General features: G+C 41.2%; 4 protein-coding genes across 5 annotated transcripts in view; 1 reads left to right on the top strand and 3 right to left on the bottom strand.

Annotated features, from left to right (window-relative positions):
- Positions 1-381: 381 nt before the first annotated feature.
- On the bottom strand, positions 382-3,856 carry LOC115756339 (nucleosome assembly protein 1;3-like). The gene is made up of 12 exons (XM_030696063.2): positions 3,552-3,856; positions 3,397-3,440; positions 3,040-3,135; positions 2,462-2,554; positions 2,228-2,315; positions 2,087-2,148; positions 1,811-1,995; positions 1,500-1,677; positions 1,372-1,415; positions 1,050-1,248; positions 916-930; positions 382-798 (listed from the first exon to the last, which is right to left on the bottom strand). The coding sequence occupies exons 1-12, from the start codon at positions 3,595-3,597 to the stop codon at positions 730-732; spliced, it is 1,119 nt and encodes a 372-aa protein (XP_030551923.1). The 5' UTR covers positions 3,598-3,856; the 3' UTR covers positions 382-729.
- Positions 3,857-5,899: 2,043 nt separating this feature from the next.
- LOC115756356 (30S ribosomal protein S16-2, chloroplastic/mitochondrial) lies at positions 5,900-8,649 on the bottom strand. Its single transcript, XM_030696080.1, has 3 exons — positions 8,363-8,649; positions 7,527-7,572; positions 5,900-6,419 (listed from the first exon to the last, which is right to left on the bottom strand). The coding sequence occupies exons 1-3, from the start codon at positions 8,493-8,495 to the stop codon at positions 6,200-6,202; spliced, it is 399 nt and encodes a 132-aa protein (XP_030551940.1). The 5' UTR covers positions 8,496-8,649; the 3' UTR covers positions 5,900-6,199.
- A 4,045-nt stretch (positions 8,650-12,694) lies between these two features.
- On the top strand, positions 12,695-15,237 carry LOC115756331 (heat stress transcription factor A-9-like). Its single transcript, XM_048277813.1, is given in 4 exon segments — positions 12,695-12,878; positions 12,880-12,969; positions 13,997-14,896; positions 15,019-15,237. Coding segments are annotated over 3 exon segments (1,047 nt in total). The 5' UTR covers positions 12,695-12,758; the 3' UTR covers positions 14,834-14,896; positions 15,019-15,237.
- A 1,296-nt stretch (positions 15,238-16,533) lies between these two features.
- LOC115756327 (BTB/POZ domain and ankyrin repeat-containing protein NPR1-like) overlaps positions 16,534-25,603 on the bottom strand; it is a 32,967-nt gene continuing 23,897 nt past the window's right edge. Inside the window, exons 3-6 of one of the 2 annotated variants that reach the window (XM_048277795.1) lie at positions 21,273-21,914; positions 19,306-20,053; positions 17,505-17,708; positions 16,534-17,029 (exon numbers count right to left, since the gene is read on the bottom strand). In XM_048277795.1, the coding sequence (XP_048133752.1) occupies positions 16,761-17,029; positions 17,505-17,708; positions 19,306-20,053; positions 21,273-21,821 (1,770 nt within the window). In that variant the 5' untranslated portion in view covers positions 21,822-21,914 and the 3' untranslated portion in view covers positions 16,534-16,760. The remainder of the gene's footprint in view (positions 17,030-17,504; positions 17,709-19,305; positions 20,054-21,272; positions 21,915-25,603) is intronic. The other variant, XM_048277796.1, reaches the window with a different exon arrangement.

The following is a 25,603-nucleotide window of genomic DNA, read 5'->3' as shown; positions in this document are numbered from 1 at the left end:
TCTAAACACTTTTATGAACTATAAAATAAAAACATTTTAAATTTATTTATTTTTGTAAACGATATGATGCAATGAAAAGATAATCTAATAATTCATTACCCCGTGACACCGGTCCAACTGGTTCTCACTCGAATCAAAATCTCCAACCTAGAGTGGGAATCAACCAGCAGCCCATACCCAAAGGCTTTCTAAGCTTCCGTAATGTCATCATATAGGATAAATCATGTTCTTGCCCACCTTGGCAACACCATGATTCGAATTTTCTGTGTAAACATCTCCCGGACACTAAAGAGGAGAACATAAATCAGAGTGCAAGCAGAAGAGCCATGATTGCCCAAAGCCACAAGCAGAGTGGACTCCAGAGGATAAAGTAAAAACAAATACTATGAATTGACTTTTTAATACCAAATAATCGGTAGTCCGATGATCACGAATACAAGAGCACTAGGAGACATTCCAATGGAACAAAATTGTAAGACATGAAGATCCCTAAAGCAGATTTACCTTAAGCACATGATGATATGCTATGATTTCCCTAGACACATGAGCCATACCTCCCAAATCAAACCAACAACTATACCACGATAGAAATTCCCCAATCAATCACCCCACATACCAGAAGAGAAACAAACTAGACCGACCAAAACTGCAATACAACCCATCCCCCCCCCACTCCTCAATCTGTGACGGCCTGCTTCAGACTCTTGCGATTTCAATGGAGCGAAAACATCACTGCTGCTTGCATTCTGGAGGCCTCTCTCCCTGTTGGGCATCCCCAGCCAATGCTCTGGCAGCCTTCTGTAAAAAAATAATAATAATAAACAAAAGTGGCATTTAGGATACGAGAGACAAAATCTAGTTGGTATAAAAAAATGAATCAGAGTAAATAAATATGCACAAAGTGAATCAGGGTACCTTCTGTCCGGATGACTGCGGTAAATTCCCAAAGTTCATGAAATATAAATAGAAATTAGTTCAGCTCTAATCAGAATTATCAGCCTGTGAGATATAAAGCAGACAGAAATACCCACTATCAAACAGAATCCCACCTTCTTTTTACTCTTGCTTGTGTCTTCTTCTTCATCCTCTTCTTCCTCTTCTTCGTCCTCATCCTCATCCTCGTCTTCATCCTCGTCAATGTCTTCATCATCTTCGTCGTCTTCTAGATCTTCCAAATCCTCTCCTTGAATAGCCTCCCCTGTAAACCATGAGACTGCATGCGGGATGATCTTGTCCCTGATGGTCGACCTGCAAGATGCACATGAGTCGGAAACATGAGTACATTGAGCAAAGCAACCGCAGGAAGCAATCAAACTGTCAAAGCAAGTATATGCAAACGTCTTTGATCAAGACACGTCATGAGGAACCTACCCAATGTCATAATCTTGTTCCATCAGATTTTGAAGTTCCTCAGCCTGAAAAAGAATAGCACTGATCAAATAAACCTAATGGAAATGAAGAAAAAAGAAAATTTTTCTTAATCAATCCTGCTGCCATACAGTCTCTTCATCAATGTCTTCATCATCATCAGGGACCTGAGGCGGATTAAAGAAATTAAAGAAACTTTCACAATTCTCGGTTTTTGTTATAGGCTTCGCATTCTTTGATCCTTTCTTCGGCTTTTTCTTGAGGAGCTTCTGCGTCAAGCATTTTCCTGGATACCATTCGATCTCCGTCCTATAAGAACCGAATAATTGCCATACAGGTTAGAATATGAAAAAAACCTCCATGAAGACGAACGACAAAAAAGGTTCATCCCAACAGCAAAGGAAAACCAAGCTTCCACTAGGCATAAAGAAAAGCCACTTACCCTATTGCTTTCTCCAGTATAGGTTCATCTTCATCTATCATGTGATAGATCTTCGTCAAGACAGAGTTCTTAAAGTAGGGGTTTGTATCAAAGAAGAACTCAAGTTTAAACCCTTTGGGGTCATCTATTCTACACCACTTAATATCTTTGACAAATTTGAGAGCGCCTTCATCACGCTCGGAGATCTGATCAACAAAGGGAAAATGATAAATTTAGTTAGAGAAGTAGCCAATATTTGGCGTCAGTACTTTAAAAATGCATTTGGAATCTACACACCTCCTCAGCTAAAACTTCATTGTTTTTCATGGCAGCAAGCCAGAAATTAGGGACTCCTTTCTCTGCAAAAAGAAAAAGGGGGCATGTCATGTAGTTTGCACCAAGTGAAAATAATGGGAGGGAGAGGTGTCAACTAGGTACCTTCATCGGCTTTGGCCTCCTCTTGCTCCTTCGCTGCCTCATTAGTAACCCCTTCCACTTCCACAACACCATTTACAATCTCATATCTCTGCAGTTCAACGTCCCCAACCCCGATCACATAAGGGAAAAAAAAAAAAGAGTTTGAGAGAGAATAATCATAAACACATAAAAAGCTGAGAGAGGATATCTCTTCTTCAATCTACAGAATCAAGAAGTAGAAAAAGAAAACAATACTTTTGTGTACAGAGGTTGATACAGCTTTTGATATTTTGCTTCAAGTGCAGCTCTCTCCTCAAAGAATTTTGCCTCTATTTCATCATGCTGGCTCTGTTCATTTCAAATGCTCAGGTTCAGTAAAACCCACTTGGGCCAATTGCACATCTCCTCAATATCGAATGCTTGCAAAGAAAAACTCAAAAGACAAGTTACCTGGTAGAGTTCTTCGTAGGAAATCATCTTATTAAAACCAATTTAATCATTCACATTAAAAGAATGTTCAGAATTATACAACTTCTAAAGGCCATCAGCTCCACCGAAAAAACAAATTGTGTTAATTAGAGGAAACAAACATTACGCATGTGTCCACACACATTTCTATTCTTATTTCAAAGCGAAGTGATCTTAAGAACTTGGAAGTACTTTGCAGGGCTTAAACAATCCCAAATTAAGAGGATGCAAATCATTCTATCACTAATTCACAAAGTAAAACAACCAATTAAAAGGCGTGAATTCAAAAAGAAGCGAATCCAACAGCAGATAACAAGATTTAGGCCAGCAAGATTTCTTTTATCCTTTCGACAAGAGGAACATGCCTGGATCTCTCTCAGGACCTCCACGCGCTTCCGGACATTGGGTGCAAGACTCTCGAGCACATCCGAGTGCTGTCCAGCCAAAGTCTGGAGCTTATCCTGCAAAACCCCAAGACAAGTCAGCACCTATGCTGAACCCCACAGCACAAAATCGCCACAAGTTCAAGCACTAACATATACGCACGGTCACCCAACGAATCCCAAATCAAGCAACAAAGGAAAAAAGGCAACTTTCCACCACACGGACAACCGTCTCGGAGAAGCTTGCAATGGATAAACTAAAGTCGCCCGCCTTTCGCCTAACTAAAGTAAACCCACGAAACAAAAAAAAAAAAAAAAAAAAGGCGAAATTTCACTGACCTTGAGAGCATTAACGAGGCCAGCTCGATCCTCGTCGTTGAGAGCTACAGGAAAAAAAAAAAAAAAGGAAAAGAAAGGTAAGCAATCACATCATAAGCTCGAAAAAATCAAAGAGAAGATCACCGAAACTAGAGTCCAGCGAACTGGCAGCTTACCAGCAGTGAGATCGGCCACGTTGAAGTTCTCCTTCGCGTTGCTCATGGCGGCAGATTCGGACGAAGCAGACAACCCCGACCCGAATTGGGGGAGCGAGACCCGGAAGAGGAGGAGGAGGAGGAAGAGGAGGGAGGTTAAACCCTAGGATTTGGGAATCCGAGAGGGAGAGCGGTGTGGAGATTTAGGCGGAGAGGCGAAGTGAACGTGACCTGCTTTTAAATCGATCTCCCTCTCCTCCTCTCTCTCCCTTGCTCACTCTCTCTCTCTCTCTCTCTCTAGAAACCCTAGTTACAACCTGGTCCTCGCGAGCTGCTTCCGAGTGTGTCCATTTACGGAGCGGTGAAGATGATCGTAATTTCTACCTATGTTCGGATTCCTTTTTGTTTTTTGTATTTTTGTTAATTTCTAGGGTTGAATTCCAGATTTTCGTTTCCATTGATTTTTTTTTTTTTTGTTCTAGAAAATTTTTTTTTAGAGGGTTAGATTTGAAGACTGCTTGGGGAATTTTATTAATCTCGAAAAACCCAAATGGGAATAGGAGATTTTTTCCTTTATTTACTTACGATTCGCTCGTGAATTTTTCTTTCTTGATATTCTCGCGTTTAGATTTTCTTTCCAGTGTTGCATTTACAGATAGACGAGGAATAAATTCATAAGATATGGTGGGGGAAATGTTGCCAAATGAAGAAGGCTCGGATGGGTAAACTAAATCTTGAGGAATTGATGATACAAAGCTTGGTGAAGGAATTATGCAATTCTGATTATTTTTTTCTAAAATTTTCCTAATATTCATATATAATTTTGCTTTGTTGAACCTAATCTCTTGAAAATTAAAACAATTGCAAAAGGTTTAGAACTAAATCAGCATAAAAAAAATTTCACGACTGAATTGACACAATTACAATAGGCTTAGGACTTTTTTTATAATTCTTCCGAAATTAGATAGGAGGAGAAAAAGGGTTTACCCTCTTTTATTCCTACATGACAAAAAAAAAAAAGAAGTTAAGCCGGCAACTTTGTATTGTTGAATTGATTTATTTCTCGGAGTGATTTTTCCAATTTTGGGACTTTTAATAAATCTAGATTTTTACGGAAAAAAAAATCTGCAAAAGTTCCTGTGCAATGACGTACTGTTGCCCGTGCGGAGAATCCAGGTTCAAGATCCGCTCAGCACACGTCAAATAAGCATAGATTGTAGCCCGGTGAGGGTAAATTGAAGAGTCGTTGATCAGTAGCTTACCCGGATCAACACCTTGGGGATGGATTTTGGACAAAACTTAGGTCAAAATTGAAGTGTGTACGAGGGGTCTTGATTGCCCATCAAGTCCTCGATCAAGAGAAGCGGGGCGCGGTTGGCATGAGCCGGCTTGTTCGGAGTTCATGATCGATTACGATGATCATCGAGAAGTTCTCCGGTTCTGCGATCTAAAACATGTGGAAAAGTATATGATTGTATGAACAAGAATCGAGCAAAATAAAAGTGCGAGCGAATAATTTTACCAATGACTAGCGCTTGGATGCTGTATATAAAAAGAGAGCGAGGGTCCTATTTCACGAAAAAAAAAAAAATCTCGTATGGCCGTTGCTTGGAGGCTAATCCTATTTCAGGAGTTCGCGATTTAAAATAGATCGGTTCGATACATTCTCTGCACTTTTTCGCATTATCAGTAAGTAATCCTTACCAAATATTCCTTTTCCATTACTAGGCCGATATAAACATTTACGAGAAGCTAATACCAATGTTATACGCAAGCACTTACGTAAGATTATTATAGCTAATTTCATGTCCATAAGAACTCGGAAAGACTATAACCCATTTTAAAAACAGAATATATGTGTCACGGACGTCGATATGAGTACTAAAAATCCAATATTATTTATATTATAAAATATTTAATTATTAAATCACGTCTTCATCGAACAGTAGACAATATTCGTACACAACATCCCATGTTATCAGAACTACAAAGTCCTGAGTTCGAATCTTCCGAATCCCTATTTGCCTCCCCAATTAGCCAAAATTAGGCCCAATTTAACATCTTAAGATCAATTGACACCTGACATGTCATCTGACGCCAATTTAACTGCACAAATGACACACATTAACTCTAGAGGATAGCTACGGCCAATCATCTCACATCATTTGCATTACAGAGAGCAACAGGAGATGCCGCTGATTCTTTAGAACTATCTTCGGAAGAATGGATGAATTGTCTCTTCACGGCGTAGATTGCACAAGATCCTAAGTAAAAGAGGAAGCGATGGAAGAGGGAACCACAATGACAAACCAACAAAGGAGCAACTGTCATTTGCACGGAGAAGGGAAGTAGCGGAGCAAGGACTAGTGTAAGAATGATGGACAAGCAATTCACCTTACAAAAGGAAAGCAATGGTCACAGGATCATGAACATAGCTGGGTTTATCAGCCCCTTAAAAGACATGCAAGGTATAATACACGGTGAACGAGTTTTATTTCCTGCACGTTTGCTAGCACCCTGGAGCAGGTAGCAGTTATTTTGTACATAGAAACTGTCCTTAAATTGGAAACAAAACTCTCGCAGACCCTAGCTGAAGCAATACCCGAAAATTTTTCAGGGAACTGTAGAAAAGTGAAAGTAATTAAAAGACTGGGTAAAATCTTGCCGCCCTAAGCATTTGCATCTTCGGGAGTGGGTTCGTCTGCTTTGACGGAAGCAGCTTGTTTCTCAGGATTTATGACCCGTCCAGTCATTGGATCAACAGGACGTGTGTCACGCGGTCCACCCTTGCGTCCCATTGCCACCATGGGTGGAGGAGGCAGTAGACCAGCTCTGAAAAGAATGCGTTGGACGGGATCCGAAGGTTGAGCGCCAACCGAAAGCCAATACCTGAATGGAGTAGAGAATATTCTAATCAAGCATGATCGAACATTGACATGCAATTAAGATGACTTGCAGATAGATAACATAATCAAAACACAATGCAAGAATATGTGCACGTATATGCATAGCAGAGAATTGTGGAACAGGAGAAATTATTAAGAGAGCTTTTGCCCTTTCTAGCTCCACACATGCAGAATATCTTCCATCGTAAGGTTACATTATCATGTAAGTCGATAATGGAGGATATTTACAACATGTACATATGGTCCTCACTAGCAATTAACAGAAGATATATTAGGCATCCATGCCCACTAATAACCAAGTGAATTCTGCACATTTCTGAAGCTTGCAACTGAACACAAATGTATCAGTAAAACCTTTTGGAGAAGTTGATACTTGAGAACATTGACAGCAAATTCAGAAAATCAATTAATCTCTCGCATGTAACCCAAGTTCGAAACGTAAAACCTCAAAGATGCACAGTAAACGGAAAGCTTGGACTTGACCAAAAAGAATTTCTTATGCCCCTTAGACTTAAAGCAGCCTCAGAAAAATGCTTCACGCGACATATATCAAAATCTTGAGGCTACGTAAGCCTCTTTAAATATGAATTCCTGGCTTTTCAAGATTATTGGACAAACCTATAGTCGAGGTGCGCGCAAGCTAGCCCGGACACCTCGGTTATCAAAAAAAAAAAAAAAAAAGACGGAGAGAGGCTTTACCAAAAAAAAACCAAGATGGAGAGAGGAATCTCAATTAGATGCATGTCATGGTTGGGTAAGACAAGATAACATCTAGAGGGTCATCCTATTTGTCAAAAAGAGAACCTGCATTTCGTCGGCTTGAAACATCTGAAATGAAGAAGGATAAACCATCCAGAGCTTGCACGGTCACACTACTACTTAATGCTAGAGAACTAGATGCTTGCATCCAATAAAGGACAATAAAAAAAAAAAGGCAGATGGAGCATGAGGCCTATTGGGTGTGAACAAGAATTCCAGTGACATTACTACCTGAGAGCAAACCACTCTAGCCAGGTTCTAGATCACGATCAAACTATTCCAAGCATACAGATATCAATTGAGAGCAAAAATGAATGGGTAGAGGACTTACTTTACTCTATCAAATTTAAGACCCATCCGCTTTCCACCATCTTGACCTATTCATACCCAAGAAATTCTAGAGCAATTAGCAAACGTTCATCATCAACAAATCTAAAAACAACATGGAAAGACCAGCGGCCAAACATATCAATCCAAATATATTGGTCCTGATTCTCAAATTTTTATTTGCTTCTTAGGCAACTAGTATCAATCATAAACAACATAGTGATCTGGTTATAAAAAACTGAGAAATAACAAGATGACAAAACTTTTCTACGCATTGGACCCTGCCAGGACTTGTAGGGAATGGCGAGTTGGAGAAGTTCCAAAGAAGAGCTTAGAGGAGGTGAAACTACGAAGTCAAATTTCTTTCAGGAATTTCATCAAACATTTGTCCTATGCACAGACATTCCCATGAACATAACTAACAACCTCAACTGCAAGTGAATCGAAACAACAGGGAACAAAACAAATCTACCGATGAAAAGACTCGCAGCTCTTCTTCTTCCAAATTCACGCAGTTTTGGCACCCAATCATTGAGCTCTTAGCTTCGTTATCCAAAATAATCGCACGAAGCTCACTCGTACCTCCTAACCGAGATTTCCAACACCTCCTCATAACCCACCCAATGAAACCCGAAAGAACCCCACCTGAGCAAATCACTGCGGGCACCCTTTGACCAACCAAATCAACTTCAACCAACTTCCGTTCGACAAATTAACCCACACGCCACGAGCTCCGAGCACTATAGACGAACCGACCATGACTTCACCGTCACCCAGACACGAAAAGGAAAGGAAAGGAAAGGAAGGACAGAGAGAGAAAGAGAGAGAGAGAGGGAGTACCGGGCAAGGGATTGTAGTAACCCAATACTTCGAGATGCTTGCCGTCGCGAGGAGATCTGCTATCGGCGGCCATGACCCGATAGAAGGGCCGGTTCTTGCACCCGAATCTCGCCAGCCGGATCCGAACCACCATCTTATCGCTTCTTCTTCCTTACTTCGCTTCGCTCGCAAAGCGAACTGAGTGCAATTACGGTCGCTCTTTCGGGGGTGAAGTCGAGGCGCAACGAGGGTTTTGGGGGTTTATGGTTCCATTCGCCATTTCCTCCTTTTTCATTTTGTTTTACTTTTTCCCCATGCGATTTTATTAGAGCTATCATCATGAATTGTTTTTTTTCGAAAAATCCCAAATGACGATATTTATTATTATTTTTTTGTCGAAACTAAATAACGATACGAAGTAACCCATTTTCTTAAATAAGGATATGAGATAAATCTCATTCCAAAAAAGAGCATGAAATGGCACGATAATTTCAAATAAGGATCCGACGTGACTATGATTGTTTTAAATGAGGGCATCACCTCGCCAACTAGCTAAATATTCCGATCGATCAATAGCATTTTTAGTCAAAATACAATTTACCCTAATTTTTAAATGAGGGCATCACCTCTGCTATGGTTGCCACCCCTCACTAGTGGGCAACGACCATGGCTCAAGGGGTTGCTAGGCCCTCGCCCAAGCCCTCATTAGCGGCGGTTGGGTGAGATGACCCTTTCTCGCGACGGGTCCTCGGCGGGGGAAGTGAGGCCGTCCCTTGCCAATGTTGCTAGCCCCAGGTAGGGTTGGCCTTTGCCCAGCCATATCTGGGCAATGGCCACCGACAAAAAGAAAGAAATAAAAGAAATAAATAAGTAAAAGACTAAAATGCCCTTACGTCAAGCTCTTAGTTGAGATTAATAGGCCATTTTAGGTCTTTATTTAAAATAATAAAAAATTATAGATAAAAGCCTGAAGTGCATTCATGTTAATAAATAAGGGTTTAAAATGGATATTGTTTTAAATAAAGATATAATGTGCCCTTATTATTTCAAAGAAAGGTTTGGCCATAGGGCATTTTTATCAATTTACTTCTTTGGATTTTTTTCCTTTTTTTTTCTGTTTTTCTCTTTTTTATAAAATTAATATTTTTCTTAAAGTATTACTCAGTCCGGTCCTCCCCTAGAATTGAGAACCGAACCGAACATAATTGGAACCGAAAACCAGATTAAACTAGACGATTTCCATTTCGATCGGTCTATTATGCTCAATCCTCTTAGAAACTAGTTTCATGAAAGTGTTGAAAAATTACCGTACATCGAGAAACTTTACTAGTTTCCTGCAAATTGCTTCTAAATACGAAAGACCACTTGTGAAACTTTAGAACAACTAAAAAGGGAAGCTTTTATTCCTGATTGAGAAATTACCAACCGATGTGGAAAAAAAATTTGTTTGACGTTATGTGTTTCAATTTTACTTGGGATTTTCGTGGCTTACTAACTGATTTGGCATGAATTTCAAATTACCGTTAAGTTAAGAAATTACTTTAAAAAATTCTAGTAAATTACGAATTAGTGACTTTTTCAGTTAAATCACAGGTAACATTCATACGCCAGCCGTTTAGTGATTATCGTAAATATCAGAATGACTATCCATATACTTAGTAACTTTCTATGTAAGAAAATAGTTAGTATTTCGCCAATATTGAATTAATATCACGAAACACCTCAAATGGGTATACCTATGATAAATTTACCTAAACAACAATATAAATTCCAAAATTGTATACCCGTGATAAATTTACCAAAAGACTATTTTTTTTTATTACCAAAAATCTCAAACTAGTCCACATGTAACGAATTTACCTTAAACTAAATTTTTTATCACTAAAAATCTCACCACAAGTGCTACTCTGCTTCCAGGTCAACGGTTCCCTCCGCCGCACCGATACATCCCATTTAGAGATGGCAAGCCGTGAATCAACCATTCTCAGTCCAACAGGCGAGGCTATTCCCGGCCAGGTTGCTGCTCCGATGGACGGACATGGCCTCTCGGATCCCGAGCCGATTGTCCTGGGTTTCCACAAGGGGGCGTCCATTCACCGGGGGCCTCGGGACTTTGGTGATCCAGCCCAAGACGAAGAGTTCCGGTGCTCCGACGAGCAATGGATCGATTTTGACAACTTCTCTGCTCTACTCAAGGCCGAAGAATGGACTACACCGTTCATGGATGATGAGGAGATGACTGTGCCGATTTCCAAGGAATCGAATGAGGTTCACATGGTCGGGATTTGCGGATTTGGAGGAACACGAACACGATGAAGTGCAGACTTTGCAGAAAAAAAGGGCCCTCATCGCCGTTGACGATGCGAAAGAGTTGGTCCAATTGGAGACATTAGTTGGAGGATGTGATTGGTTTAGTTTCTTGAAATATCTTCAGCGCGAGTCGTCATTGACAATTTTAGATCTGTCGGGGAACAAATTTGCCAGCCTTCCCCCATGCATCAGTCAGTTTACTAAGTTGCAGAAGCTTTGTTTGAGGCATTGCAAGCAGCTTCGAGAGATTCTAGCTCTCCTGTCAATGCGAAAGACTGTGAATCGCTGGAAACATGTGCGGACTTATCGCACATGTTACGAAATAATCCAGATGAATCACCCTGGCTAAGACGGATCGGCTTCTCTGGCTGTCATAAGCTGATTCAGGATCAATGCTCCAGCAATTGTCATATGCTGTTCGTCGACAATCAAGAAACTGACGTGGGGGATTGGACGCGAAATTGCCGAATCATATCAGCCGATTTACGGCACTGTTTCGAGCATCAGAGGGGACCTCTAAGATGCTGTGGGGTGCATCTGGTGTACAACAAATCATGTGATCATCTTCCATGTTTTCCTCACTGAGAACGTGCGAGGATGTTCCTGTCCAGTTTAAGATTCCCAAGAAAGAGAAGCCGAAGAACAAAGAAGGGCTTTAAAACCATGATATGTATCAATGATAACAACATTTTAGTCACTTTTTTTTCTATTTTTTTGCCCCTGTTCTAATCCTGGCCTCGAGATACATCAGCAGCTACTGAACAGTCACGAGAATGAAGGATGGGTTCTGTGTCAGTTCAGCTACATAATTAGCTATGAAGCACATATGCTTTCCAGAGGCCTCCATATTGTGTCCGACACTATCCAACATTTGATCGATAAGTTGCCAGCACTCTAGACACGCCAGCGACATGCTAATCCAACATCCCGACATGCCATTTTAACACTAACGGGGTCAATTTTAAGCATTTTCAATAAATTAGGGGTCAAAGTATAAATTTATCAAAATATATATACTTAAATCATATATCCATGACCCCAAAATTAATCCAGCCAAAAAATAAAAAATAACCCAATCGCAAATCCCTAACAAAAAAAGAAAAAGAGACTCACAACTGATATAACTTATCAAGTATATATGAAAAATATACATTTATTATGTAACGTGTCCCGTTATGTCAGAATTTTTTAATTTTTAAGAATTACGTATTATGTTGTGTCGTGTTGCGTCGCGAGTCAGTACCGATGCTACTTAGATCATTAATAGTTTTTGCTTTGGCCTCGTTTGGAATTCTCCTTGAGTAAATCCTAGTATTCCAAGGCTTTTTTGGTTGTCACGTCCAGGCAAGAAAGCGAGCGTAAGTGAAGGCAGAACGAGATGGCGACAAAAGCAAAAAATGATGATTGGTCCACGTGTCCGTAACAAGCATCAAAATCATGATCAAGGGATCGAAACCCGGTACCGTTGCGCGGCAGCCCCACCTGCCTCCTCCCGAAACCTTGGCAAGCTCCTAACGAACAGCCTTTCGACTGTCACGGACACGTGGACCAATCAAATCATGATCAAGCAAATCCCCGTCTTCGTGCGTCTCCCCTGCCCCGCTCTCTCTTTCGTCGGACGACAGCCCAGTTTTGCGACCCGGCCAAAACGTTTTAGAACAGACAAAAAAAAAAAGCAGGCCACAGCGCGAACCGCTGGGATACTCGTACAAGCGAAGCAAAATCGAGGGGGAATTCGATCTCACATCGTATTAAAAAGTTCAATCTAAAAACTTAAACGAATAGATGGACGGATGGATACGAGTACGAAGTCTATTGAAACTCCATCGACAGATATTACGAAATATTAATACTTGTATAGATACAAAAGTCAAATTAGGGATCTAAAATACTCAAATGTTTTTCCAATGGAGGGCCAAGGAAAATTACGACACTCTAAATGTTTGAGTATCGCTATCCCGGCGGTTCCAATTGGCTGGTCCATGCATTGTATCTTCATGTCATGTACAATGGAATGGCGCACACACGAGGCAAAAGGATCGTTGCTGATCCCAGGAACGCTCCCGCCGTTTCGCCGTCGTGCTCGTTGCGGGCAGCAGCGAGACCGATGGAGGGGCTTGCGGTGGCCGGGCCGGCGCCGTTCCTGAGGAAGACGTACAACATGGTGTCGGACCCGGGAACGGACGCCGTAGTGTCGTGGGGTTCGAGCCGGGACAGCTTCGTGGTGCGGGGACCCGCACGAGTTCTCGAAGCTGGGCCTGCCTCGATACTTCAAGCACTCCAACTTCTCCAGCTTCGTTAGGCAGCTCAACACTTACGTGGGTACCTCCTTTGAACGGGATTCTGTTTTATTTTTATTTTTTTTGGTCCATTTTGTGCTTCAAACTTTCTCCATTTTAGGTAAGAGCAAACTATTTTGTGTAGTACTTTGGTTTAACTCTGTTTCGGTTCTTTTCTTTCATGTCGTCCGGAGTGTGATCCTCTCGGAGCATCCAGCTACTCTTCATCGGCCCGACAGATAGTCCCCGGGGCGAAGAGGCTTCGGATCCAAGGGACTCCGCTCGCGACGTTTTGCTCAGGTGTTGAGATTTGATATTTGACCCATTTTGGTCGTTTATTAATCTTTGCTTTACCCTAGTTTAGGGGACGAGGAACCAATAGATCTGAAATGGCGGGCGACATCCATGGATTCTGTATGAATTAACATGAATCATGTGGCATATGTTTACCAAAATTTGGGTCGGAGTGGCCGGGCGACAATGGCCCGTCATCGTGTTCAAGTGATGATGCTTTAGATGGTAGTTTGCAGAATCATAACATCAGAACGCCCGTTGAAGATCATCGATTCGTGTTTGAATTCTTTCTTAAATGGCCAATTTGAATTTGGATTTAGAAATGTTTGTGTTCTGCATTTTGCTATTTCGATGCTCGATTATGCACATTCTAGCTGAAGATGAGCTTCCTTGGGCATCGCTCTGTTCTGGTTCGGGCTTTGGTAAAGCCTCCTGGCTCCTCTCTTCCCTTTGGGCAAGATCAAAAGCATAATCCCGCACTGTCGTGTATGTAGTTGTAGCCCGATTGATTTTGAGATGGTAAATTGTCCATAGAATCTTTGTGCTGGTTTTCGGATCATTGTAACAATCTCTCCTTGGCGCGCGCATTATAACTCGTGTTCTTTCTATGTCGGCCTAATAATACCCTCTTGCGCACATCTTCCATTCAAACTTTGTTGGCCATCATTCTGCTTATTCTCTATTCTCTTGCCTTTGGTTCAATATGAACTCCTGGACCCCGCTTCCTCTTATCTTGTGTTCTTCATGCATCGTGATGCAAGATATGTTGCAGGGTTTTAGGAAGATCGATACGGATAGATGGGAGTTTGCAAACGAAGGTTTTCAGGGAGGGAAGAAGCACTTGCTGAAGAATATAAAGAGGAGAGGCAAATTCAGCAAGCAACGAAAGACGTCGAGAAGTGCCGTTGCCTCAGATCACCCGAAAGCCGAAAAGGAAGCCGAACTCGAAATGCTGAAGAAGGACCAGGAAACGTTGAAGGCCAAGATCCTGAAACTAAGAGAAGAGCGGGAGAACTCACAGCATGAGATCGACGGGGTCGCCGAGCTGGTTCAGTATGCCGAGTGCAGGCACCAGCAGATGTTCCTCTTCCTCTCCAAAGCAGCCAAATGCCCCAACTTTGTCCAGCATGTAATCCGGAAGGGGAGGCAGAAGAGAGAACTAAAAGCTCGTGAATCATGCAAGAAGAGCAAATTGCTAGGTCCAGATAGCGAAGCCACCAAATGCTTGCTTGACGCAATGAATCCCAAGATTCAAAGGCCAACTGTCGATTGCTCGAGAATCAGTGATGGTTCGGCACAGATGGAGTCTTGGCCGACTAGTGTCGGGCTGGAGGATTTTGAGGCCATTCAGACGCACAATCCGTGGCCTTCTCTAGTGGGTGGTGGAGATTTCAGGGTTGCGCAGGGTCAGACGCCGGATCAGATGGCCGGAGCTAGTCCGTTGCACCTGTCTTTGGTTTTCCATGAGATGTCCGTGAAGCTCCTCGGAGACAATGCGGTTGTTGGCGACAATGCAGCTGATGTAGAAGATGATGACGACGACCTGGCGCTGAACAACACGAGAATCTATCTCGAAGTGGAGGGTCTGATCGAGAAGCCATGTGGTTAGAGTGAGTACACAAGTGAACTGGTGGAGCAACAAGCAGCGGCACCGATGCCCTGAATCTCCATGGTACTCCTGCTCTGTTCTCTCTGTTATTTTCTTGCCCATTTGGGTTCATTGTCTGTGTATTGAAGCTGACACCAGAGTCATTGTTGCTGCTTTTTTTTTTTTTTTTTTTTTTTGTGGACCAGATCACATGATGCAGCTTTTGCATAATTGGAGAGAGTTTCTGAAGCGAAGTCTCTTTGCTTGGCCGAATGAAGACATGCTGGAAAACAGAGGAAGGAAGAGGGAATCCGACCATTAAACTTAGGTTCTTGATATGTCGACGACAAATGCACATACGTGTACATATGCTGCAGTTTCTTCCATTTTCACCACTGCATCAAAGGCCCCTCGGTGTTCTTTTCTCTAGGTTGCACCAATTTTTTCTTTTGTTGGCGTGTTGTAACCAGTTACGTATAAAGAGAAGCTGTTTATAGTGCGAAATGTTTTGCATGACCAAATTTTAGTCAGGAGTTACCAGTTGTCCATGTATTCTTACAGAGACGATCTTTCTTCTTTCTTGATTGTGCTCCATGCGGCAATCATTCAACTGGTTGAAAGTAATGGACATCAAATCAAGGGCATCTTTCTAGCATTGGAGTTTCAATCCCTCAAAACACTGCCTGTGTTACGATGCGACAGAGGATGGGTCATGAAAAGTTGTTCTGCTGGTTGAGAATTTGTGACTTTCAGCTCTCTACTGAATCTTTTAGAGAATTAATCTGCTCCCTTTCGACCAAAAAAAGAAATTGCTCCCTAATCTCAGACAAAGTGAACCAATTTCGAAGTACCCCGTCTCATCATTTGACAAGATGTGCATATTCGATGTGAATGAGGGCCAAAATTCTCTCAATCAAATGAGAACTTTTCACGGCATAAGTTGTTAAGATTCGCCGCACAACGAAACAAAGTATAAAAGTGAGAAAGAGAAATCGAGACATAACGTTTATCCTGATTCACCCTTAAATTAAAATTACGTCCAGTAGATGATTTTATTACAATTAACACATTTCACCTCTCTATTACATCACTCAAGAACAAGCGAAAAAGAATATATATCAATAGCTATAACAGGGTCCAAGCAAGATTCTCGTGTTTTTTTTTTTTCAATGGGGAGTATGAACCACACCCTAACATAAGTTAGGCCGGGTGTCCTTCCAAAGTCTACCTCATGAGATTTTATCTACATTGGGTGTACCTTTGAGTACATCAATCACTCAAAGATGTGGCCCATACTAAATTTAGATAAGATCTTACTAGAGAGAGCGGATAAACACAAACAATGGACCAAGACAATGCATGCACCAACTCCATGATGTTCCCAAAAGAAGATCACCCCCTAATGTCTTTAGTCTGAGCATGAAGTCCTGAGTCAACATCAGACATTTCCAGCTGACTTCTCTGCGTCTCTCTACCGTTCTTAATAGATTCTTGTTATGTGATCCACAATTTTTCACATTCTTACTGACTCCATATGCACAAGAAATACTAATGAGTTTTGAGAGAACGACAGTATGTACGACATAGGTGTATCTACGTGCTTTGCGCCACTATGTATTGGAATACATGCTTTTCTGTGCATCCCAACAAAATTTTGTTGCGCGATCTTCTACTGTGAATTGTGAAATTCTATGTCTACAGTACTTGGGACACAATTCCTAGATTCCATATGCACTTGACTATTTACTCGCAAAGTTTCCTGTTTAACATGACAAAAAGGATTGAAAGACCAGCACTGGTTTACAGAAATGTTGAGAGAAATGGCCGATTGAGCTTAACAGGCTCCTATCTTTCTGAATGCCCAATCAAAACAGTAGATGCAAACCAAGAGAAACAAAGACGGTTATGATACAACAGTACATACGTTTCTGAAATCTTACACTGATCATTAGTTGATGCGGAGCTTTCTCTTAGGCCTCATTGCTCCTGAAGATGAAGATGACGAAAAGGAAGAAACGTGTGATTTCTCGAACTCCTCCTTATCCTCGTTGAAAGCCTTGCTAATAGCTTCTTGAATTTCCGTGAACCTTCTCCTCTTTAGAAGTTGTTCTTCCGGAGTGCCATTGTCAAGGAATGCTAGCTGAGTACAGTCATCAGCATCCATGATCTTATCAAGTACACTTGAGCATCTAGGGAAGAAGTGCTTGCCGAGTTCCACTGTTCAAATGATGGTAGCAATCAGGCAAACATAATCCTCAGCTTCATATATATAAGAGGCGCATTATTTGTCCTGTCAGAAAAATCTGGGCTGATTGAAGTGAATTACATGCAAGTCAAAGTGTCGTGGTCCCAAAACCTTAAGAAATTTTTTTTTTTGGTATTATCATGGTCGTAACTAACACTCAAAGTGCAAATTCTTAAGAGCTGGTATTACATTTACCATATAAGGAATGCACCGTCATAAAACCCTGCCACTTATATTTACTTTCAGTAATTGAAATCAACAGCATGGCAGAGTGGATGAGTGTTGTCGCTGCTGGTTATAGCGGCTAAATTATGAAGACCAATTCCTACATAGAATTTTACTCTCAAAATTGCCCTTTCTAGATAGAGCAACCCTTGGCAAAGCAAGAGATCATCTGGTGCCAAAAGATGACAAGTTCACAATCTTACAGTCTAGAGATTAAATTACCAGTTCGGGAGAGGGCTCTCATCCTTTTGAGATGCTGCTCATGAATAACAAAAGGTGCCTCGTTTAAGTCCACATGCGTCCCTGGCGAGCCAGCCAAGTCCTTACAATTCCTGCTACCTAATGGGACCTCACAAGTGCTGCCCACTTGAGCAATATCCATCGCAACTTGTGCTTCAGTAGGAAACAGGAATCTTGCTAGTGCAACTGGAAATTTAGATAAAAATTAAGCATCAAGCACAGCCAAATGATAGATAATGGCACATAGAAGCCAATTTTCTATATTATGCTCAGACGGCAACACCATGCTTAATGAAATGGTAAAGAGTAAGTAAGACAGAGTGCCTTGTGAATCCATCATCAAAGATGCTCAATGATGTCATGGCACTGAGTTCTTGGAAACTTTAAGAAGATGAAGCCAAAGTTTCTATGGGCAAATTAATCAGCTAGTCAATACAAACAAAATCCTCTTCCTCTTTGCAAGAAAATGTTGTTACACCTTGCAACAAACTAATGTCTCTGGCCAATGTTTTCAATCGAGAATCTCTAATATGCTAGAGAAACATACTTTAATTTGAACTCAAACTAACCGATGATCTGCACTGATGCTTTCTACTTTAAGGGTTTTTTCGTTGGCCTTGCACCTATGTAACAGGAGATGCCTCCAAGCAGGATCAGTCCCAGGAGCCAAGACGGGCCATGAACAATATTGAAACAGGTAAGTGGGTACAAACCTATAAACTACGAGAGAATTTCGTGTACAGTATGCATGAATGTTATGATTAAACTGTATAAGGAAGGCAGCTTGCTTGGAAATCACACAACTTTTCCTTTTCTTAACACAAGAATCAGCTTTTCTCTAGCATCAACAGATCAATTGCTTGAGTTGCATCATTTCCTTTGGCAAAGAAGGTTATTTCCAAAATCTTATTTGGCTTCTCAATTTTGAGACTAGCAGCATCATATGGATCATTCTTCAAACGACAAATAGATGACCAATTCATTTAAATGAATTTATGTTGCAAAACGTGGAGGCACTAACATAAGTTAGCAGATGCCGTCCTACACAAGTGATGTAACAGTTCCTGCCAACTGATTCATTTGCCCCAAAACTCTCAGGATACAACAAGGAAAATAATGAAGATTGACCTAGGAACCAAACTGAAAAGGCTAAGCCGATATAGATGAATTCAGGAAACACCTAAATGAAAAAATACTCACATGTCTTCTCCCTTGTCATCCTAATACGATCAAAGTGATCCTTATCATACTAGACATTGGAAACTTTCATTGAGAAAGTTTTAAGTTCCAAAGGAAGAAATAGAGTCTCAACCAGACTAGTGGCTCTATAACAAGGGACTATTTCAATAAAATATGCTTCAAGAATGCTTGTCTTAGAAATCACTCTGTGTCTCTCTTGTTCACAGGCATGCACACCCCACAAGTTTGCACAATGATGGCAACTGACAGCATAAGGAAGTGGCTAATAAGTTCCCAGCACCGTAGCTCTATCACTGTGTACATCTGAGACTGATGCAAATGCACCGTCCACTTATGAATCCATAAGGAACGCTAAGAGTGCCCAACAAATAATGCATGGGAGCTTGCTAAGAAGAATTGTGTAAACAAATAACTCCTACACCAAGCAGATTATTTATATGCAGGTTCTTTGAATGTGCATATCAAATGCATTTTTGTTAATAACAACCATATTGCAAGGAACAGAAACTGGGCTTTCTCAATCTGTATCCTAAAAAAGGACCACTGAAGTGGACAAGGAAAAAATAGAACCCATATATCTCACCTCTGTTTTCCAGATACAACAATCTCATTCGCAGATCATCACCTGCCATCGCAAGAGAAAAGGATGCTTCTCCAAGTGAAGGTTCTCTTCGTTCAGCTTGTTCCAATATCTCAACACATAATTTATCCTTAGGTGAAGGCTTTCCTTGCTCGGTAGACTCCATGTAGTCTGCAGCTTTTGTGCACCTCTTACATAGTTGAAGAGCTTTTCTACCATCCGGAGTGAGATCAGAAGGCTGTGCTCCCTTCGTCAGTAGAGACACTATAACCTTTGGCTCTTTCCTCACAGCAGCGACATGCAAAACTGTAAAGCCTCTTGCATTTCTACGATTCACATCGGCAATTCCAAGATCAAGAAGCTCAGTCGTGGTCTTCGCATCACAGTATGCTACAGCATAGTGAAGTGCATGAGCATCATCCAGAGTGGTATGGCCCTCCTTCAGCAGCAATCTGACTAAGTCAACATCATCAGAGTCCAAGGCCCGATGAATTCTCTTCACATGCTTGTCAGGGAGGTTTATGCATTCAGGAATGTTCAGGCCAAGTTCCAAACGGGAATTAATGATTTGTTGAATGATAGCGGGAGACAAGCCTTTCTCTAGGGTTACAGTATCGAGATCAGATCTCGCGACATATTCCACACAATGTGCCAGCAATCCACGATACTCATCACCACATACGTTTGCAGCCGTAAGCACAAACAAAATGTCATCTGGGGAAACCTTGTCGAGAATGTCAAGTAGGCGCCTCTGCAAACAAACGAGTCCAATTCAGTTATGCTGAACAAAGCAACTATGTTTAGGCAAAAAAAACTTAAAGGAAAATAATCCAGTCTTCTTAGCCGTAATCACTGAATGTAGATTTCTTTATCGTAGTTTTCTCTGCCAATATCTTTTTCCAACTGCTGCAGCACTACTGAGCAGTTTGACAATAGACAAGGTCTCGTCAGTCACATCATCCTATTGAAGGGGGTGTCGAAACAAACCTCATGTAATGACATCAAGTAGGAAGGGAACTAATCGACCATAAAGTTGCCACGACTGACCCATTAAGTCGATTTAAATGTAAAAGGCTAATTATGAAAGAGCTCCAAATTGTCAGATGCTCTTCACTACGCAGGTCATATGTCTAGTCAAAGTTATCCCACTTTCTGGTGCCCCTCAGCATACCAATTTTGTCCAATGCTGAGTTCATAGAACAACCGCTCTTGAAAGCTTTTCAAAAACCAAAAAGATAAAGCTAGAACTAGACTGCTATACTCCTTTTGCCAGTTCTTTGAAGTCAGAGGTTTAAACCTTGACACAACAAAAAGAAGAAGAAAAAAGGACCTCCTTTTAGGCTACTTAATATCCTCTCCGTTCATTTCCGTGGTATGTCAAATATTGGAATGAGCGGACCGCAAAAACCTGCTAGCCGAGGAAGACCTCCAGGGGATAAGACACGTAGGGCTAAAGAGAACCAAGATAAGAGTTAATGCAACGATTAAGGCAATTACTCAGACCTCCAACCATTAAGGCTGATGCTCAATGGCCATTGATGGACTTGTTGATTGAGTTGGCCGTGCAGGAAAGAGAACATAGGCTCAGAAGGTATAGGCACCGTAGACAGGGGGAAAAGTAAACAATGTACCCAGTAGCTAAGTTCTTCTGGTTAAATTTCCCATACTGACGGTGGAAGCAGATAGATAAGCTTCAGCTGACTTGAGTAACTAAAAAACAAAAGGCACAGATTTGTCTCCTAATTCCTTTCTTTGACCACAGGACCACAAAAGAGAACTCAACTCCCTCTGTTAATTTCGCTTCAAATGCATAATAGAACTCTTCAGATGCAACTTCAAAACCTGAAGTCCCCGAGAATGGCCTCTCTGCTATTGAATCAGTATAAAGTTGGCAACTTGTCGCCATCAATCATCCGAAAAGAGCAACATGAGAGGAAGAGGCAGATGACACGAGTAATTTGCAGATATACCTGATACAGAGCGACCAATTCAGGAATCTGAAACCTGAACGAAGCATAAAGCACCTGCACCAGAAACTCCAACGCTGGCCTACAAGCCACGTGCGAACATTCGTCGTCCACGCAGTCGCAAACCGCTTTCGGAAGCGCCTTCACCTTCCCGCTGTACAGGTACCCCAAGACAACTACCAGCGCTTCGTTCCCGACCCCGAAATCCGGGGCCAGTTCCTTCAATTCGAGCCTCACTCCGCTCTCACTCCCGGAGAACGCAGCCGCGAAGAACGGGCTCCGCGCGGCGAGGACGCACCGGTGGACGGAGACCTCGTGGCCGTCCGCGGCGACGATCCTGGCGTCGGAGAAGGAGGAGCCGGAGCCGGCCCGCGGAAGCTCGAAGATCGACTCGAGGCTGTCGGAGAGCTTTCTCAGGGCTTGCGTCTCCGGCGGCGCCGCGTGGGGGAGGGAGGAGGAGGAGGGAGTTTCCGTGCGAGCCGGCGTGGAGCATATGCAGCTGCTGTAGCTGACGTCGTTGGAATCGGAGAACCCAGCCCGCCCAGCGTCCATGCCACCCACGAGCACACGCAGAGCGAAGAGGCGGCCACGTAGAAGAACCCAAGTGGAGTCGAGAGTCCCTTATACGAGGAGAGAGAAACAGAGAGCTAAGACGCCATTGTTTCCACAGAGAGAGAGAGAGAGTCGACAGAGTGGAGATCTAGCAGAAAGATGGCAGCGACACCCGGTGGTCGGCGTCGTTATCTTTGGTCCGTACGAGCGGCGGGCCCCGGATACCCTCCATTTTTTCGGGTCCGTACATCAGGATCCGAATCGGGATTTCTCCGGCCCGAATATGGAAAGGGACAGCGAAGCGATCCGGCTTCCCCCTCGGTTCAAATCGAGAGAACCCCCACAGTTCGTGCACGCGTGTTTTTTTTTTGTCAAGGTCAACCGCCGGAATCGACGGCCCTCTCGGGGCGCGTCTTGTCGATCACGTGCTGATCCGACGGATGGGGGGCGCGCTCTGACGTGGTGGGGTGGTTCCCACGTGTCCAAAATAAATCCTTAAGCTCTCCTTGTCAAAGAAATGAGCCGCCATGTCCCAATCAGCGGCACCGTCCAACAAGACCCTATCCACTATCCAGCTGTCGACAACCCAAATCTACTGTACATTCCATGCGACACAAATATATTTTCGTCTTCATTAGGAGGTAAGTTGAGAGAATATTTGCACTAAACACGCGACCCTTTATGGCGCTTTCGTTGGCTGTACAGTCGACCAATGAACATTGACGGATCGATTTGTCATCTCCATTTAGGATTCCGCTGTCATATCATGTGAAATTGCCGATTACCATTAATCATTCTAAAAGTTAAAGTCGTTAGATGAATGCATGATTTGATATTTAATTATCCAAAATAATCATCGATGCCGTAAATAATCAAAGCAAGATTTCAAGTAATTTTGTGTCCATGTTTGCTCCCGTCGCACTTAGCTCCGTACATGTGATTGCCACTCTTATTAGATGAATAATAATCATAATCTCGAGTGTTGATTGTTTTATTATGTGAACAAATTATGCTTCATATCTAGGGTTATTTATTCAAATTATATTAGATTCTAAAAACATATAAAAGTTACAACTTATTTGAACCATAGCGTATATATGGATAATATGGTTACTCAAGCATTCACGCTTAAAAAGCTCGAAAAGGAGTAATAGGGTGAAAAATATTAAAATGTATGTCGAATTGGAACCCATAAAAGAATCAAATAAGGCTGCATTTGGTAGACATGATAGGATTGGATATGATATGATATGAAATCCAGGGATTTTGCTATATCATATCTACTATTTGGTGAATCAAAACAATAAAGTCGAATATTTTCACATCTTATTTTGTTTATTGTCCTAAAGTTACACAATCGGAGATAGTACGGACATCTCATTACACTGTTGCCTACTTCATTTTTTTTTTCCTTTTTTTCACTATTTTTCCTTTTCTTTTTTTAATTTCTTTTTCCCCTTCCATCATTCTCTAATAATATTTTATTAAATAGTAAACTATACTAATATTCCTAAAATACTAAAATGCGTAAAATATGTCGTAAATATAAACACTCTATATATATATATATATATATATATATTGAACTTATAACATAAGATAAAAAGAAATTCTAATACATAAATAAAAATAGAATTAAATAATTTTGAATTTATTTTTTATTTTGATTTTTTTATATTAGAAATCATATATTATTTATATTCTAGTACTATTTTAATTTTATTGATTTAAGAAAAATGTTATTCAAAAAAATAGCTTATACATAAGATAGTTAGAGATCCTATCCACCTCTATCTCCCCTCCTCAATGGATAATTTTATCCCGACTATATCCCTCTTATATTTTACTTTATCCAATCCCGAGTAGGCACCAAACACAGGATATGATAAATCTTATCCTATCCCGAATTTTATCTCAATTACCAAACGCAGCCTAAGAAATTTCGTCGAGCCTTTATCCAAAGGACATCCAAATATGAAGATTAAAAGAAAGTCCAAATTGGACTTGGTTGCATAACAAAGCAAGGAATATTTTTCCTCGTCGGATTTCCATAAATATCCCATTCCAAAAATAGAAAGTTCGAAATAATTGGAATTTTTTTGAAAATTGGATGCGATTACTAATTCATAATCCGGCATGAACAGAACGAAAACCTCATTCTCGATTTTACGAGAATTTTTATGAAAGCCTTTTATTTGCTTCTCTTTGATGGAAGTTTTATTGCGAATCTTTCTTATTTCGTCCGAGGCATATATGTTTTACATCCAATCCCGAGTTTTGGTCCTTAAGCCGCCGATTCTGAGGGGTGCGCCTCGCCCATGCAAATAGCTGAGAATGATTTCAAGGCGTGACTTCTTCGCGAATTGCATCCATGATTCGATTCGAGCCAACAAATTTTGTGGTAACATTTACGAGTAACTCCATGAGATCGAAAGATTATCTCAAGGGAAATTGTGAGAACTAAATAGTGTGCAAATGTGATGTATTTGGAGGCTGAAAAAAAAATACAAAGAGTTTGAGTGACTCGCGTACTTTTGTAATTCCCGTCGTATCGCTTGATTTATAATCGCATCGATCGAATCATGTAAAATCACATGTTCGGCATATTGTCTTATCCAAGATGTGTTTGTTTCGGGGAAAGTGTTTTTAGGGAAAGTGTTTTTTGGACTTTCGTCTGTTTGGTTCGCCAAAAATGATGTGGTCAAACGGAAATTAATTTCCGGCCAACAAAAGTTTTATTCATTAGAATAAGAAAGTAAATTCCCCCAAATAAGAAGGTGAAAACACTTTCCCAAATCTGATTCTCTTGCTTTCTTTGAGGTACAATGCTCTTTTTCATTCGCTCCTTTTTCTCCTATTTAGCTCTTCTTCAATGCTTAACATAATGAAGGTCTGGCTCTTCTTCATCGACGCTCTTCATCTTCGTCGTTGAAGCTCGTCATTGAAGATCGCTCTTCCTCAACGACGCTCAACACAACTTCAGGTTCTCTCTCCCCCTCCGATTTGAAATTAACCTTTGAAAATTTGATGATTCTCTTTTCTGTTCATCGTTCTTCTAGCAAAATCTTAGAAATCGATTTCAAAATTTCCATAGATCCTAGAATTTTCATTTATCAAGCCTAATAGGAGATTCTACCCTACCATGAGAGTCTAGAGATATAAGGTAATATGTCCAACGCTCAACCCTTTTGCTCGATTTTTTCGCTGGTTTGTTTGAAATTTTCGGATATGTGCTGAAAACACAAGGTAATCTATCAATATGAGTCCGATTCAGTTGGTGTTTCATGGTCTGATGAGTATTCCAATTTTGTCATTGTGTGTTTTATGATATCGATTCCATAGGGCTTTCGTAGCATTGGCATTTTCTTTGGCATCGTTGAGAATATTCTTTGGCTAGTTGTTGCTTAGAATTTGATTGAAAGAAATTTCTTATAGTTTCTTGTGAAGAATTTGATAGAACATCCATATTGAGCGTTTTATGTTTTGGTTCACCTAGAAGATAGATGGTGTTATCATTTTTTGTTTTATCGAACTATGCGATCCATATTGTTAAGAGCATGAAAGATGTTTGTTAGAATGTCAAGACGGAAATAAAACCATCAATTATAATTCATAGCAATACCTCGTTGCAATCATTCATAAGCCTTCTTGTGTAGAATCTACTATTGTGCACATGTGCTGTTGTCGCACTGAGTTTAATCCTCTTGAACCTTTTAGAGTTCCTTTAGTAAACTCAGTGGTATCAAGTTTTGAATCCTCAAAAGTCTAAGCCCACTTGAGCT

This window comes from Rhodamnia argentea, chromosome 4 (assembly GCF_020921035.1).
Source record: "Rhodamnia argentea isolate NSW1041297 chromosome 4, ASM2092103v1, whole genome shotgun sequence".
Classification (NCBI taxonomy): Eukaryota; Viridiplantae; Streptophyta; class Magnoliopsida; order Myrtales; family Myrtaceae; genus Rhodamnia; species Rhodamnia argentea.
Note: the sequence above shows the minus strand (reverse complement) of the source record. Positions and strands in the feature narration are given on the sequence as shown.

What these genes read in the sequence shown, in the direction of transcription:
- LOC115756339 (XM_030696063.2), bottom strand. Translation starts at nt 3,597, where the DNA reads ATGAGCAACGCGAAGGAGAACTTCAACGTGGCCGATCTCACTGCTG. An exon ending in GCCTCGTTAATGCTCTCAAG is followed by an intron (nt 3,136 to 3,396) that starts GTCAGTGAAATT and finishes GGGGTTTTGCAG; the next exon opens with GATAAGCTCCAGACTTTGGC. An exon ending in ATACTGGAGAAAGCAATAGG is followed by an intron (nt 1,678 to 1,810) that starts GTAAGTGGCTTT and finishes CGGTTCTTATAG; the next exon opens with GACGGAGATCGAATGGTATC.
- LOC115756356 (XM_030696080.1), bottom strand. Translation starts at nt 8,495, where the DNA reads ATGGTGGTTCGGATCCGGCTGGCGAGATTCGGGTGCAAGAACCGGCCC. An exon ending in TTACTACAATCCCTTGCCCG is followed by an intron (nt 7,573 to 8,362) that starts GTACTCCCTCTC and finishes GGGTATGAATAG; the next exon opens with GTCAAGATGGTGGAAAGCGG. An exon ending in CTTAAATTTGATAGAGTAAA is followed by an intron (nt 6,420 to 7,526) that starts GTAAGTCCTCTA and finishes TACTCCATTCAG; the next exon opens with GTATTGGCTTTCGGTTGGCG.